Source organism: Protomyctophum bolini, assembly GCF_963924005.1.
Source record: "Protomyctophum bolini genome assembly, chromosome: 8".
NCBI classification, from domain to species: Eukaryota; Metazoa; Chordata; class Actinopteri; order Myctophiformes; family Myctophidae; genus Protomyctophum; species Protomyctophum bolini.
Window position 1 is genome coordinate 13,402,150 of NC_137869.1, and position 12,140 is coordinate 13,414,289.

General features: G+C 41.1%; 1 protein-coding gene across 1 annotated transcript in view; it reads left to right on the forward strand.

Moving 5' to 3' along the window:
- Positions 1-12,140, forward strand: part of ttc39a (tetratricopeptide repeat domain 39A) — a 36,353-nt gene that overhangs the window by 18,419 nt on the left and 5,794 nt on the right. The window contains exons 6-15 of the mRNA XM_080770071.1: positions 3,605-3,736; positions 7,074-7,120; positions 7,457-7,524; positions 7,639-7,703; positions 7,966-8,065; positions 9,264-9,329; positions 9,674-9,782; positions 9,903-9,970; positions 10,067-10,126; positions 10,443-10,604. Coding sequence (XP_080626197.1) covers positions 3,605-3,736; positions 7,074-7,120; positions 7,457-7,524; positions 7,639-7,703; positions 7,966-8,065; positions 9,264-9,329; positions 9,674-9,782; positions 9,903-9,970; positions 10,067-10,126; positions 10,443-10,604 — 877 coding nt within the window. The remainder of the gene's footprint in view (positions 1-3,604; positions 3,737-7,073; positions 7,121-7,456; positions 7,525-7,638; positions 7,704-7,965; positions 8,066-9,263; positions 9,330-9,673; positions 9,783-9,902; positions 9,971-10,066; positions 10,127-10,442; positions 10,605-12,140) is intronic.

Consider the following 12,140-nt stretch of genomic DNA (forward strand, 5'->3'; position numbering starts at 1 on the left):
TCTTTGGTGGGGACGTAACAACTACAAATAAAGGTAAGAAAGCCTTCTAGCATGGTGTTTAGTAGCCAAAAACGTCAAGATGTCTAATTGCCTATTATGTAATGGATGCCACGGGCGTCAAGGCGTCTCTCCCTTGGGAATTAAAATAATATATATATTTTTTATTTTCATCCATATTTTGAAAATTCCTCTAATCTGGTGTACAGGTGATGACATGCACATTACATGCATAATAGAATTACAAATTATTTCTTTCTTTATAATGGGAGAATTAGCACTCAGAGCCTAAACTGGTGACCACCTGGTGGCGTTGAAAGAGTATAGTAGTCTGTTAAAACATAATTGTATTAATCAAGAGTCTAAAAGTTATAACCTCATTTAACACGAATTTGAATACAATTTTGTGGTTAGAATCTTTGTTTGTTGGTGAATAATGTTTCTTGATACCACTTTAATTTCTCTGCTGCTAATTGTCATCATTTTGACATGTACCAAAGCCATATATAGCTCATAATCCATACATGTATTCTTATTATAATACATGTGTTGTTTTATGGTACACAAGTGTAATTAATACGCATGTTGCTATGTTACACAAATGTTTTATGATACGTGTATCGACTATCGATACACATCACAACAATACAGCATGTATGGCTTATGAGCTGTCTGGTGTTCTGTACACGTGCAGTTCTTTTGACGTGGTACACAAACACACCGGCAGGTAACTCCTCTTTCTTACATCATGGAACACAATGCTAAAAATATGACAAAGAGACCCAACCTATATTCAGTGCCGTCACAGAGGGACGAGGGCCTTTGTAGTGAACAAACACTGGGCTGACGTTGACTGAAAATTCTCAGGTTGCTGTCAAATACTCTACATTCTCAGCCATTGTCACCATGCCAACAAGTAATTCAACATACCTCACAGTTCCATCTTAAAGGGCCCTTTTCAATGTGAGTTAGCCATGGGTTGTTAATATATATTACATAACCTGAAGAACTAGAAGAATGTACACACATCCAACCACAGGTTGGGTGGATACAGGTGCAGAACAAAATCAGCCACTTACAGAAGGAAAGAACTATACACACACTGGATTATATTTCCATCATCGTTATTGCTGTGATTTTCCGACCAGCACGGTCTCGTGCAATAGATTATGGGAGCATTATGTGGACAGTTTTGCCTTCCGTTATTACATAACAAGAGAGTAATGTGACCCTTGCCGTTAATCTATTTGTATGTTTCTCTCTCTTTGTCCATTGCCTCCTGTTTTTTCCGGGTGTGCTTCGTAGCTACTAGCAGGGCACACATTAGATTAGATTCAATAATAGTGATTCATTTGGGTCAGGAGTTCCATCTCACCAACACCAGATTATCTAACTAACAAAACACAGAAACAGAGATGCAAAAAATATTATAATGTCTATATTATTATTACAAGGTGAAGCTACACTCTATTTCGAAACTAAAGTGACAGATATGTGTTGTCACTTTACCGTCTCCTTTTCTATATTTCTGAAATAACTGATTTAATGTCGTATCCATAAGGAAATCTTGTAATACAGCTTGTAATACAATAAAGACCTACAAAGTGAAAGTGTACACTTTAACAGTCTTAATAGGTTTAAGAGTCTTGTCTATAGTCTCCATTGTAAAAGGTTTGAAGATCAGGGTTTCTTTTGGCTCAGAAGAGTTACTTAGGTTAGTCACATGAACGTATCTCTGCTAAATAGCAGTGAAAGGCCTGTAATGCAGAATTGCAGAGAAACCATGGCATTCCTGTCCAACTCCACTGTGCGTGCGTGTGTGTGTGTGTGTGTGTGTGTGTGTGTGTGTGTGTGTGTGTGTGTGTGTGTGTGTGTGTGTGTGTGTGTGTGTGTGTGTGTGTGTGTGTGTGTGTGTGTGTGTGTGTGTGTGTGTGTGTGTGTGTGTGTGTGTGTTGGAGAGTGTGCGTGCTTGTGTGGCTGAGGATGTGTGTTTGTGTTTGGTAGAACACGGCGTAAACCAGCTCAACCAGTGCGCCATGTGACCCTCCGCGTGTGTGTGTGCGTGTGTGTGTATATGCGCGCACATGCGTTAGAAATACAAGATGTGTGTGGTTGCTTCATGTACTTCCTTTCAGTCCCTTATAGGAACAGACACATTTAAATTTGTTCTGTTACTGATAATGTAGATTGAAAATTATGTTATACAACATAACGCTGCATTATTATTACTAGTCCTTACCCGTTCTGAATATATGAACAGCAAATATATATAGTAAATATATATATATATATATATATATATTAGTGGTCCATGACATGAAAATGTTTGAGAACCACTGCTCTAAAACAACATTGGACAATGATGTTTGACAGTCAGCAATATTGTTGCTTATTCTAGATTTATTTTCGGATTTTCTGACTTTATCTGACCTGTTTTTTATAGACCTGGTTGCTTGTTTCCCTCTCAGTCAATGTGGCAACCCTGGTCATTGCCGTGTTGATAATGTAGCTTAGCACACAACAGCTAGGAGGATGTAGCAGCCTGCTGGCGTCATGTTTAAAAGTATTTTGCGCAATTTATGTCCCCGAATGTATGGATATGAACTTATGGCTCCATCGCTGCCTCTTTCTTTAGTAGAAGTAGAAATTTAACGTGTTGCTGACTGTTTACCGTCCGCGCGCGCGTGCGCACACACACACACACACACCGCCTCCTGGCCTGAGGGGGTTGGAAATATCCCGGTCACTGTGAAGGCCGTAGTACTGTAAATATGACATGAATATGAATGCAAAGTAGTGGTCCATGTGTGGACAGGCTAGCTGTCGCTGCTGTGCATGGTGAGATGTGTGCAAACCGTGTAGTTTAGCAGGAGAAGACGACCAAAGGATGCAACACACACACACACACACACACACACACACAGTCAGTGGCGCCAAATTGTATAGGGCACATTTTGTTGTGTTGCGGCGGTAGCTAGAGGAAGCATGCCAGTGGGGTAACGGTGAGAACGGTGGCCTGTGATGCAGGTGTCGCTAAGGGACGGAGGTGCGAGGTTAATTCACTAATAAATTCATTATTAATCATTAATGTGTCAAATGGGAAAAAGGGCTCCGTTAAGACCTCCATATAATTATGGTCCATGCCTGTGTGAAAAGTGGGAGTGATTAGTGCAGTTAATGATGAGATAACGCGCTGTCAGTGACATTCAGACATTCAGACATTGTTAGAATTATTAGATAGATACTATATCTTTGATCTTTGTTAACATAAAAAGACCACTAGATGAACACTCTTCTGTTGAAACACCAGGCCTGACTTGCTAACGACCACAGCTAAATATAGGTTTGATACAGAATTGGTCCTGCAATCTGCCAGTCACGTCTCCGTCACATTCGTGACTCATATCACACTGCCCTCATTTGCACTGCTCACATACTGTACATAATGGCTGCCTCCCATCCACAATGTGGACAATATCCTCTGTTTACCTTTATTCTTCGAAGCTAAAGACTGTCAAACTAAAAACTGTAATGTTTTATCTGTTCAGAACCAAAGACAGCATGTACCATGCTCTGACCTATGAACTGTAATGTTTTATCTGTTCAGAACCAAAGACAGCATGTACCATGCTCTGACCTATGCCACCATCCTGGAGATGCAGGCCATGATGACCTTCGACCCTGAACACATCCTGGCGGCTGGGAACACCATGAAGGAGGCCCAGGCTGTATGTCAGAGGTGAGGCTTCTACTTCACTATGTTTTACTTCATCATCATATCAGCTGAAGTCTCAGTGAAGACAGTCACATCCAGGACTCCATCCTTTACTTTTTCATGTCTTGTCAAGGACCTCCAAATTGACACTAATTAGCCCGCAGACCCCCATTTTAAAAGATATGCCAAGGACATGAGAGAAGATTTTTACGCCTCTAGCACTGATTCTCAACCCGTTTAATTTCAAGGACCCCCCAGTTTGACATGCATTAGGCTACGGTCCCCCATTTAATGGCATTTCTATCTCTGAGACCTTTATATTGTAAAATCAATGTTAATTTAAATTAACTCTGAGAGTGTACAAATGGAACCGGTCCATTTGGTTCCATTGGTCCATTTGGTTTCAAACTATCATTTAGCTGGGGACCCCCTGGAACTCCAACACCGTTGCAGGTGAAGGCGCACTCTACTCAGGGTAGTCAAGTAGAGTCTCTGTAGCCGATGGGTGCAGATTCTTGAAGATCAATGGAAAAAGGGGAATATCTGCACTCTCTTGATTAGCCCATTTTGACCTGAGATCAGATTCTAAAAATGTCTTCTACATCCTGACAGTCGATTTATCAAAAATATTGATGTATATTTTTCAATAGCTAAAGCATAACATAAAGCATAACATAATGCTAACACCAAAAGGGGTTCCCGCCCAGAATGGTTAATAAAGTTTGAGTTTCTTTATTTCATTCACATCACAAGCAGCATGAGCATGAACGAACGCGTTTCGGCATGCAGACCCCCTGGAACTCCCTCAAGGACCCCTGGGGGTCCCCGGACCTCACTTTTGGAACCACCTTTAGCCTTTACTACGTCATGTTGATGTGTTCTTGTTCACTAAACCTTTGCTGGCTCGTTCATTGTGACTCTGGACAGGAGTGTCAGAAGATATTCAACCACAGAAAACGGCTTAAAGACTTACAAAGAGCTTACAATCCACAAGATTAATGTTGTTGCTGTTGGGCAGAAACCTCCTATGTCCATATTTTAAATTTAATTTTAAATTAACACCCTACGTACTGCAGGGGCATTCAGAACATGTATACCGTACATTGTTGTTAGCGTGAATGAAAACATAGGCGCCCCACTGAAAGCGGAGGGCTGGTCGGCGCCACCAGAGGCAAATTCAAATGGAAACAAACAACAGAGGGCGCTGTTTTTGGGTTCCTAGATTTACTCTGGGGGGTGTGTGTGTGTGTGTGTGTGTGTGTGTGTATGTATATACATATATATATATATATATATATATATATATATATATTGTCTACTGGACTGTCCACTATAGCTCACTAGTCACTGCTGTTATTTACTTGATCACAATGCTGTGGTTTTGTTCTCATAGCACAACATTGTATCTCATACCTCTAATCCCACAGACAAATTGTCCCTTGCACTTAAAGAAAAAAGTCTCTCTGGATAAGAACGAATGCTAAATGACTAAACCGTGAAATGCAATCTTCTCTCCATCCCATCTCATTGACCAATGGAATTTCAGAACCAAGCGTTGCAGCCAGTTCTGGAGTCATTGTGTGAAAATGTCTCTGTGAGCCACATCCACCACGCCTGTTCCCACAAAGCTATAAAACTGATATTAGGTCCCATGGGATGTAAAAACAGTACATAGTTCTTTTAGACTAGAGTAGGTCAGACTGGGAGTAATTATCTGTGCAACAATGGAGCTACTGTTACAGCATAGACCAAAAAGATTCAAAGACTTCACACTCTTCAGCCTTCAACGTATTTATTACTGTTCTCAAGTAGGCCTTAAAGTTATGATGGAAATGGAATACATCTAAAAACCTTTCACTATACATACGTCATTGTATTGACATTGGACTCCATGAGCTCCTCCACCCATCCATCCTTTTAACCAGGATGCACACATACAAATCCTCTTCTGGTGAGCCTCAATGTTACTGAATTGCACTTCTGACTGAAATGTTGGAGGTTTGACCCCTGGGGAAAGTTTTACATATATTGTATATGTATACACATACACATACACGTGTGTGTGTGTGTGTGTGTGTGTGTGTGTGTGTGTGTGTGTGTGTGTGTGTGTGTGTGTGTGTGTGTGTGTGTGTGTGTGTGTGTGTGTGTGTGTGTGTGTGTGTGTGTGTGTGTGTGTGTGTGTGTGTGTGTGTGTGTGTGTGTGTGTGTGTGTGTGTGTGTGTGTGTGTGTGCGGCGTTTCATTCAAGTAACTCCCATAACCATTTCATTTCAACTAGCTATAGCTCAATGGCGTGCTGCATTAAACACAGGGGCTTTTGCGGATTTCAAGGCATATCTGGAAGTGTACAGATGGATCATTTAAATGAAAAAATAAATAAATAATAATATATAGCTAATATTATATAATAATATTACTGCATCCATTTCACATTGCAACTAGCATCACTTAACAGCTCTTTAGCCTGTGATTTCACAGTCTCTGCAGCTCTACACAGTGCTAAGGCTTTCTCATCATACATTCCTCATGAAACTGAGGTTAGGAATAACTAGCTTTATGCATCATTTTACTGAGGTTAAGGTTAGGATAACTAGCTTTAGGCATCATTTTACTGAGGTTAAGGTTAGGATAACTAGCTTTAGGCATCATTTTACTGAGGTTAAGGTTAGGATAACTAGCTTTAGGCATAATTTTACTGAGGTTAAGGTTAGGATAACTAGCTTTAGGCATCATTTTACTGAGGTTAAGGTTAGGATAACTAGCTTTAGGCATAATTTTACTGAGGTTAAGGTTAGGATAACTAGCTTTAGGCATCATTTTACTGAGGTTAAGGTTAGGATAACTAGCTTTAGGCATCATTTTACTGAGGTTAAGGTTGGAATAACTAGCTTTAGGCATCATTTTACTGAGGTTAAGGTAGGAATAACTAGCTTTAGGCATCATTTTACTGTATTATATTATGTATTATAGGGTATACTATTATAGGTTATACTATAATAGCTTAATGCTTGGCAGGCAAACAGCAGAGCATCTGTATTCAGTTATCATTACCTGTATAAATAAAGCTGATCCTTAGTCAGCACAGAGGAGCAGCTTCTTACCACAGCAAGACTCAGCATGTTGGACTGAGTTTCTGCAGATGAACAAAAATAACCATATGCAATTACAATATTATGCAATGCTGTTTAAAAGTTACTGAACGATTTCCATTGAACAAAGGCAGGGAAGTAGATGTTCATGTGTAATGTGTGTGTGTGTGTGTGTGTGTGTGTGTGTGTGTGTGTGTGTGTGTGTGTGTGTGTGTGTGTGTGTGTGTGTGTGTGTGTGTGTGTGTGTGCGCACGCGTGCGTGTTCTCTTTTAGGCACCGCAAGAAATCATCATTCACAAACTCCAAAAACTTCACAGAAGGTCAGTATAATTATACATGAATAAATAACTACATGTTAACATAATTTATCATCAACACACACCATGCTGATAGATGTCTGGCCATAATTGTATAAGCAGCATTGTCAACCTGTGCTTTATGTGCGTATTTGAATGTGTTTGTGTGCTTGTGTGAGTGTTATTAGTTGACCAGTAGTTTGAACACGTGCTTCAGGCATGCGTGTGTGTGTGTGTGTGTGTGTGTGTGTGTGGGGGGGGGGGGGTTCTGTAGCCTGCCGTAGCCCCTTGGCTGTGCCGAGCTAGTGCATTCAGGCAGTCTGACTGAAGATAACTGTGATGTAATCGTTTTCACCTCAGAGGAACTCCACGCTGAGGTTTGCTACGCTGAGTGTCTCCTGCAGAGGGCAGCACTGACCTTTCTTCAGGTCAGTACAACATACAAGACTGACAGTGAAATCTGCTTTCAAATTATTGATACCTGGTTTCTGTGTTGATAAAAACTCCTTGTTCCCTCTCTCACTCTCTTTCATACACACCAGGATGAAAACATGATCAGTTTCATCAAAGGAGGAATCAAAGTGAGGAATAGCTATCAGACATACAAGTAAGAATCTTCATTCATTAATTCAATTTCAAATCATATTCCTTAGCAGCATATTATTATAACTGCTGGCCGAGTGCAGTCTGCTTACTGAGTGCACTCACTCTGAATTTGGGCAAAAGCTAAACACTAAAGTGAAATGTATGACAATGATGCCGCTCCCTCATTTTCTCCCGTTGACTCTTCTATCTCCCACTTTGACCTCTTCACCTCCTTCAACTTCATGTTACTTCCTCTGTCTGGTGGCTTTATCGTCATCTCACAGAGAGCTTCATACGGTCCTCCAGTCACCTGCCTACACTCAAGGTGTCAACCACTGCCATTTTGAGGGTGGAGTTAAGCTGGGAGTTGGAGCTTTCAATCTGGTGAGGAGAGGACTAAAGTACTTCATGGTGGCAAGCAGGCCTGGGTTGCTAACTCAATCTGAGTGTATTAAGTTTCTTTGAGTATCATATAAATTGTGTTTACTGCATCAGGACAGTACAGAGTCAGGGAAGTTGGCAGTCATAAGAGTACTTTCAAGTTTCAATTGACTTTCGCATGTTTCTGTGATTGTCTTATCTTTCTGGTACTTATTATATTGCCCACCTGCCAAGTATTTGTGCACGTTTATACCAACCTTAAAATATTTGCATAATTCTACAGTACATATTTTAATGGGTATTTCCCTTTAAAACATTCCGGGGCTCATTTTAACTTCTGGATTTTGTGTGCATTGGAGATTTTCCAAAAAGAATCAATAATAATGAAAGGACTGTTATATTATTCAAAGGCTAGGATTAGGACCCGCTGCAGTGGTGTCCGATTAGAACTTAAACCAGGATGTCTTTTGGATTGGTGGTGCAACGTAGGTGTGAGGGCCGCACTCTAGATCCGAACCTCTATAGTTAAAAATAAAACCCGTAAAAACAATGTATCAAAACATTCCGATATCAGTCCCAGGGACAAATTAGCCATTGGGCCAGTGGGGCCGTGGCCTAGGGGCCCTTGGCTATCAGGGGCCCTTTGGGGAAATTGGACAGTGAGGTACTAGGTTTGACGCCCTGAAAAGGGCTTCTGGGGCCCTTCATTGGCTGATTTTGTTAGATTTAGGTTAAAAATATGATAAAACACGAAAATGTTATGGGGGCCCTGCAAATATTACCGGCCCAGGGGCCCTCATGGGGTTAATCCGTCCCTGATCAGTCCTCAAAGTTGAATGGACCATGAGGGGTTCATGTCTGATCAAATGAATATGAAATATCTATTGAATCAAGCAACTTACTGACTGAATGTGGTGCACACAAAATCCAGAGTAGAAAATCCCCTTCAAATTCATTGTATAATGAGATTATTCTGGGGGAACACTTAGAAGATCCAAAGGAGATGCACATTTTACACATAGTTGTAGTACTGTTTATACTGCATAACAAATGCTTAATAATAATAATAATTATTATTATTATTATGTGTGTGTTATTATAGCCTTGAAAACCAATAATCAACACAATCAACAATCAGAGAAGCCTAAGTCTGATTGTATCATTAATGTCCTGGTTCCCTCGTCTCTTTGTCTTCCTGTAGATGATCTCCATGTTGCCCACCCGGACACTGAGGCTGCTGGAGTTTGTAGGCTTCTCTGGTAACAAGGTGAGTTCTCCTGACAACCTGCTAATTGTTGATGCAGCAGGGAGCATCGCTGTAGCAGAGCTGACTAAGTATGATGCTGTTGCCTGTAGAAAATAGCCGATCTACAAGCTCACGAGTCACGACGCATCGTGAGTTTGTTGATCAGCTATTCTTGGCATGCGGACTGTTGTGCAAGGGAGGGAGTATAACTGTGTGTGTGTGTGTGTGTGTGTGTGTGTGTGTGTGTGTGTGTGTGTGTGTGTGTGTGTGTGTGTGTGTGTGTGTGTGTGTGTGTGTGTGTGTGTGTGTGTGTGTGTGTGTGTGTGTGTGTGTGTGTGTGTGTGTGTGTGCTTGTGTTCAAACAGGATTTTGGTCTCCAACATCTTCAGGAGGGTTCAGCAGACACCACATTCAGGTCCTTCCTGTGTAATATGCTGTTGCTCTGCTATCACACCTTCATGAGCTTCATACTCGGTAAGGAAGGGCATACACTTCATTGTGCTTAAACATGCAAATGTTTTTATTTATTTTATTCTTTCATTTATTTTTAATAGTTAAATGTATGCTCTGGGGTTTACTCTATGTCTTTCACAGGCACTGGTGAGGGTGACGTCCAGGATGCAGAAAAACTACTAGAGCCGTATCTCAAAAAGTATCCCAAGGTGTGCCAACATCAAACACTGACATTTAAAAGTTAGCCGCAAAAAAGCTGCGATGTGTCGTGTCTCTAAACATACTGTTTGTTTTTTGTTTCCCAGGGTTCCATCTTCTTATTCTTCGCTGGTCGAATAGAGGTGATCAAAGGAAACCTAGATGCTGTGAGTTCCAAACATTTCCCACATTCCCTATTTAATCCATTTTGGGGCGGGAACCCCTTTTGGTGTTAGCATTATGTTATGCTTTAGCTATTGAAAAATAGCAGATCTACAAGCTTATAGCTTGTAGGTCTTGTATTTTTGAAAAATTGAAGAACCACTGACATAGAAACATAGCTTTTTCAGAAAACTGTCAGGATGTAGACATTTTTTAAATCTGATCTCAGGTCAAAATTGGTTAATCACTCTAGGATTTGTTGTTATTTATGAGTAACAGCAATAACAGTATATCTCTGTGTGTGTTTATGCTGTGCCTCAGGCTGTTACACGTTTTGAAGAATGCTGTGAGGCTCAGCAGCAGTGGAAGCAGTTCCACCACATGTGTTACTGGGAACTGATGTGGTGCTTCACATACAAGAGGCACTGGAAGATGGCTTACTTCTACGCTGACCTGCTCAGCAAGGAGAACTCGTGGTCCAAGGTAAGGCTTGGAGGGGATGCATGCTTTTTCCATATCTCTGCTGTTGGGGAGAAACTACCTTTTTTTTAAACAATGCAATATTGCCTCATCAAAGTTGGTATTGTGACTTTATATATTGTCAATTACTTGCATGAGAGGGGGAGAGGTGGTGGAGTTAGCTGCTTTAGCAGACAGTTTGAGGGTTTGTAAGAGGTTTTGTCCGAAGCGCTTTTTTATACTTTTCATTGGTTCAATATTTTGTAACCAACACACAGACGTAAAGGGTGTTCAATGGCCAGGTTTCCCTGGCCATTGAACGTGTGCAGCACATGCGCATGCACACATGCCCAGAAGGCTGCACGTAGAAGGTAATCAGTTTCCCTGAAGCCTTACGTAAGGTGCACCCAATTAGGCATTATGACTGGCTTTGGTAAACACCAACATGCGTAGATTCTCCAGAGCACAGCCTGACGTGTCTCATTAACTGGCTTCGGGAAATGGCCTACTGTCAGATGTCCATGCATGCAAGCAGTCCTAAGTTTGGATTCATGAATTAAATATGTAGAGTCAAGGTGATGTCTCATGTCGGCAATAAATGTAGGCATATATGAAAACACTATAGTGTAGAGGAGAAGTAGACCGCACACTGTTTCGTAGCTACCACAGTGCTACTGCTACGTAACAGTGTGCGGTCTACTTCTCCTTCTCCTGTACGTATCTTTTTGTTCAGCACCTGAAAGTTTTTTAGCGATGTGCGTACTTTCCTTTGAAATCCGTTTCTAACACTAAAGTGTGTGTCCCAATTATGCAGTAAGTAAATTAAATAGAATAACATAGGATTGTGGGTATAGGCTTACATAATATTAAAGAGGTTAATTATAATTAGCGCATCTCAGTCTCTCTCTCTCAATAGAAACTGATAGTCACTCGACTATGCTCTCTCGAATTTTGGGGGAGAGAGAGATGGAGAGAGAGAGAGAGAGAGAGAGAGAGAGAGAGAGAGAGAGAGAGACAGAGAGAGAGAGAGAGAAAGGCACCGCTGATGAGAGAGAGTGGGGAGAGAGAGAAAGTGAAGAGAGCGAAATTGAGAGGTGGGAAGAAAAAGAGAATTAGGTGAAGTGAGAGAATGAGAGAGAGAGAGGTGAATAGAGAGGAAAAAATATGGTGTTTGGGCAGCACAAGTCACTATAAAAAAAGAACAAGCTAGATATAATATTTCAACAAGATGTCTTGGGGCAAAAGCAAGGGTATGTGCAGGCAGTTCCCAATACAATAGGCTTAAAGCTAGTTGTCAGCATTATTTTATTGCAGATCTGACTGCCCTGGCCGGTAGGTCTACACAGCGCAGCACCACACTTAATTTGCAAGCCCTTATAAGGAAAGTTACATGAAACGTTTGGTTAAGTCTGGCATGTAAGGGACTTGTCGTGGAAGTCTGCACGTAAACTCGCTGCACATGTTCTCTATGGGAAACCTGGCCAATAGCATTGATTTATGGAAAAAAAATCAAAAACCTCAAAAATGGAGTTAGTTGGTTTCCTCCAACAGCGACGAATG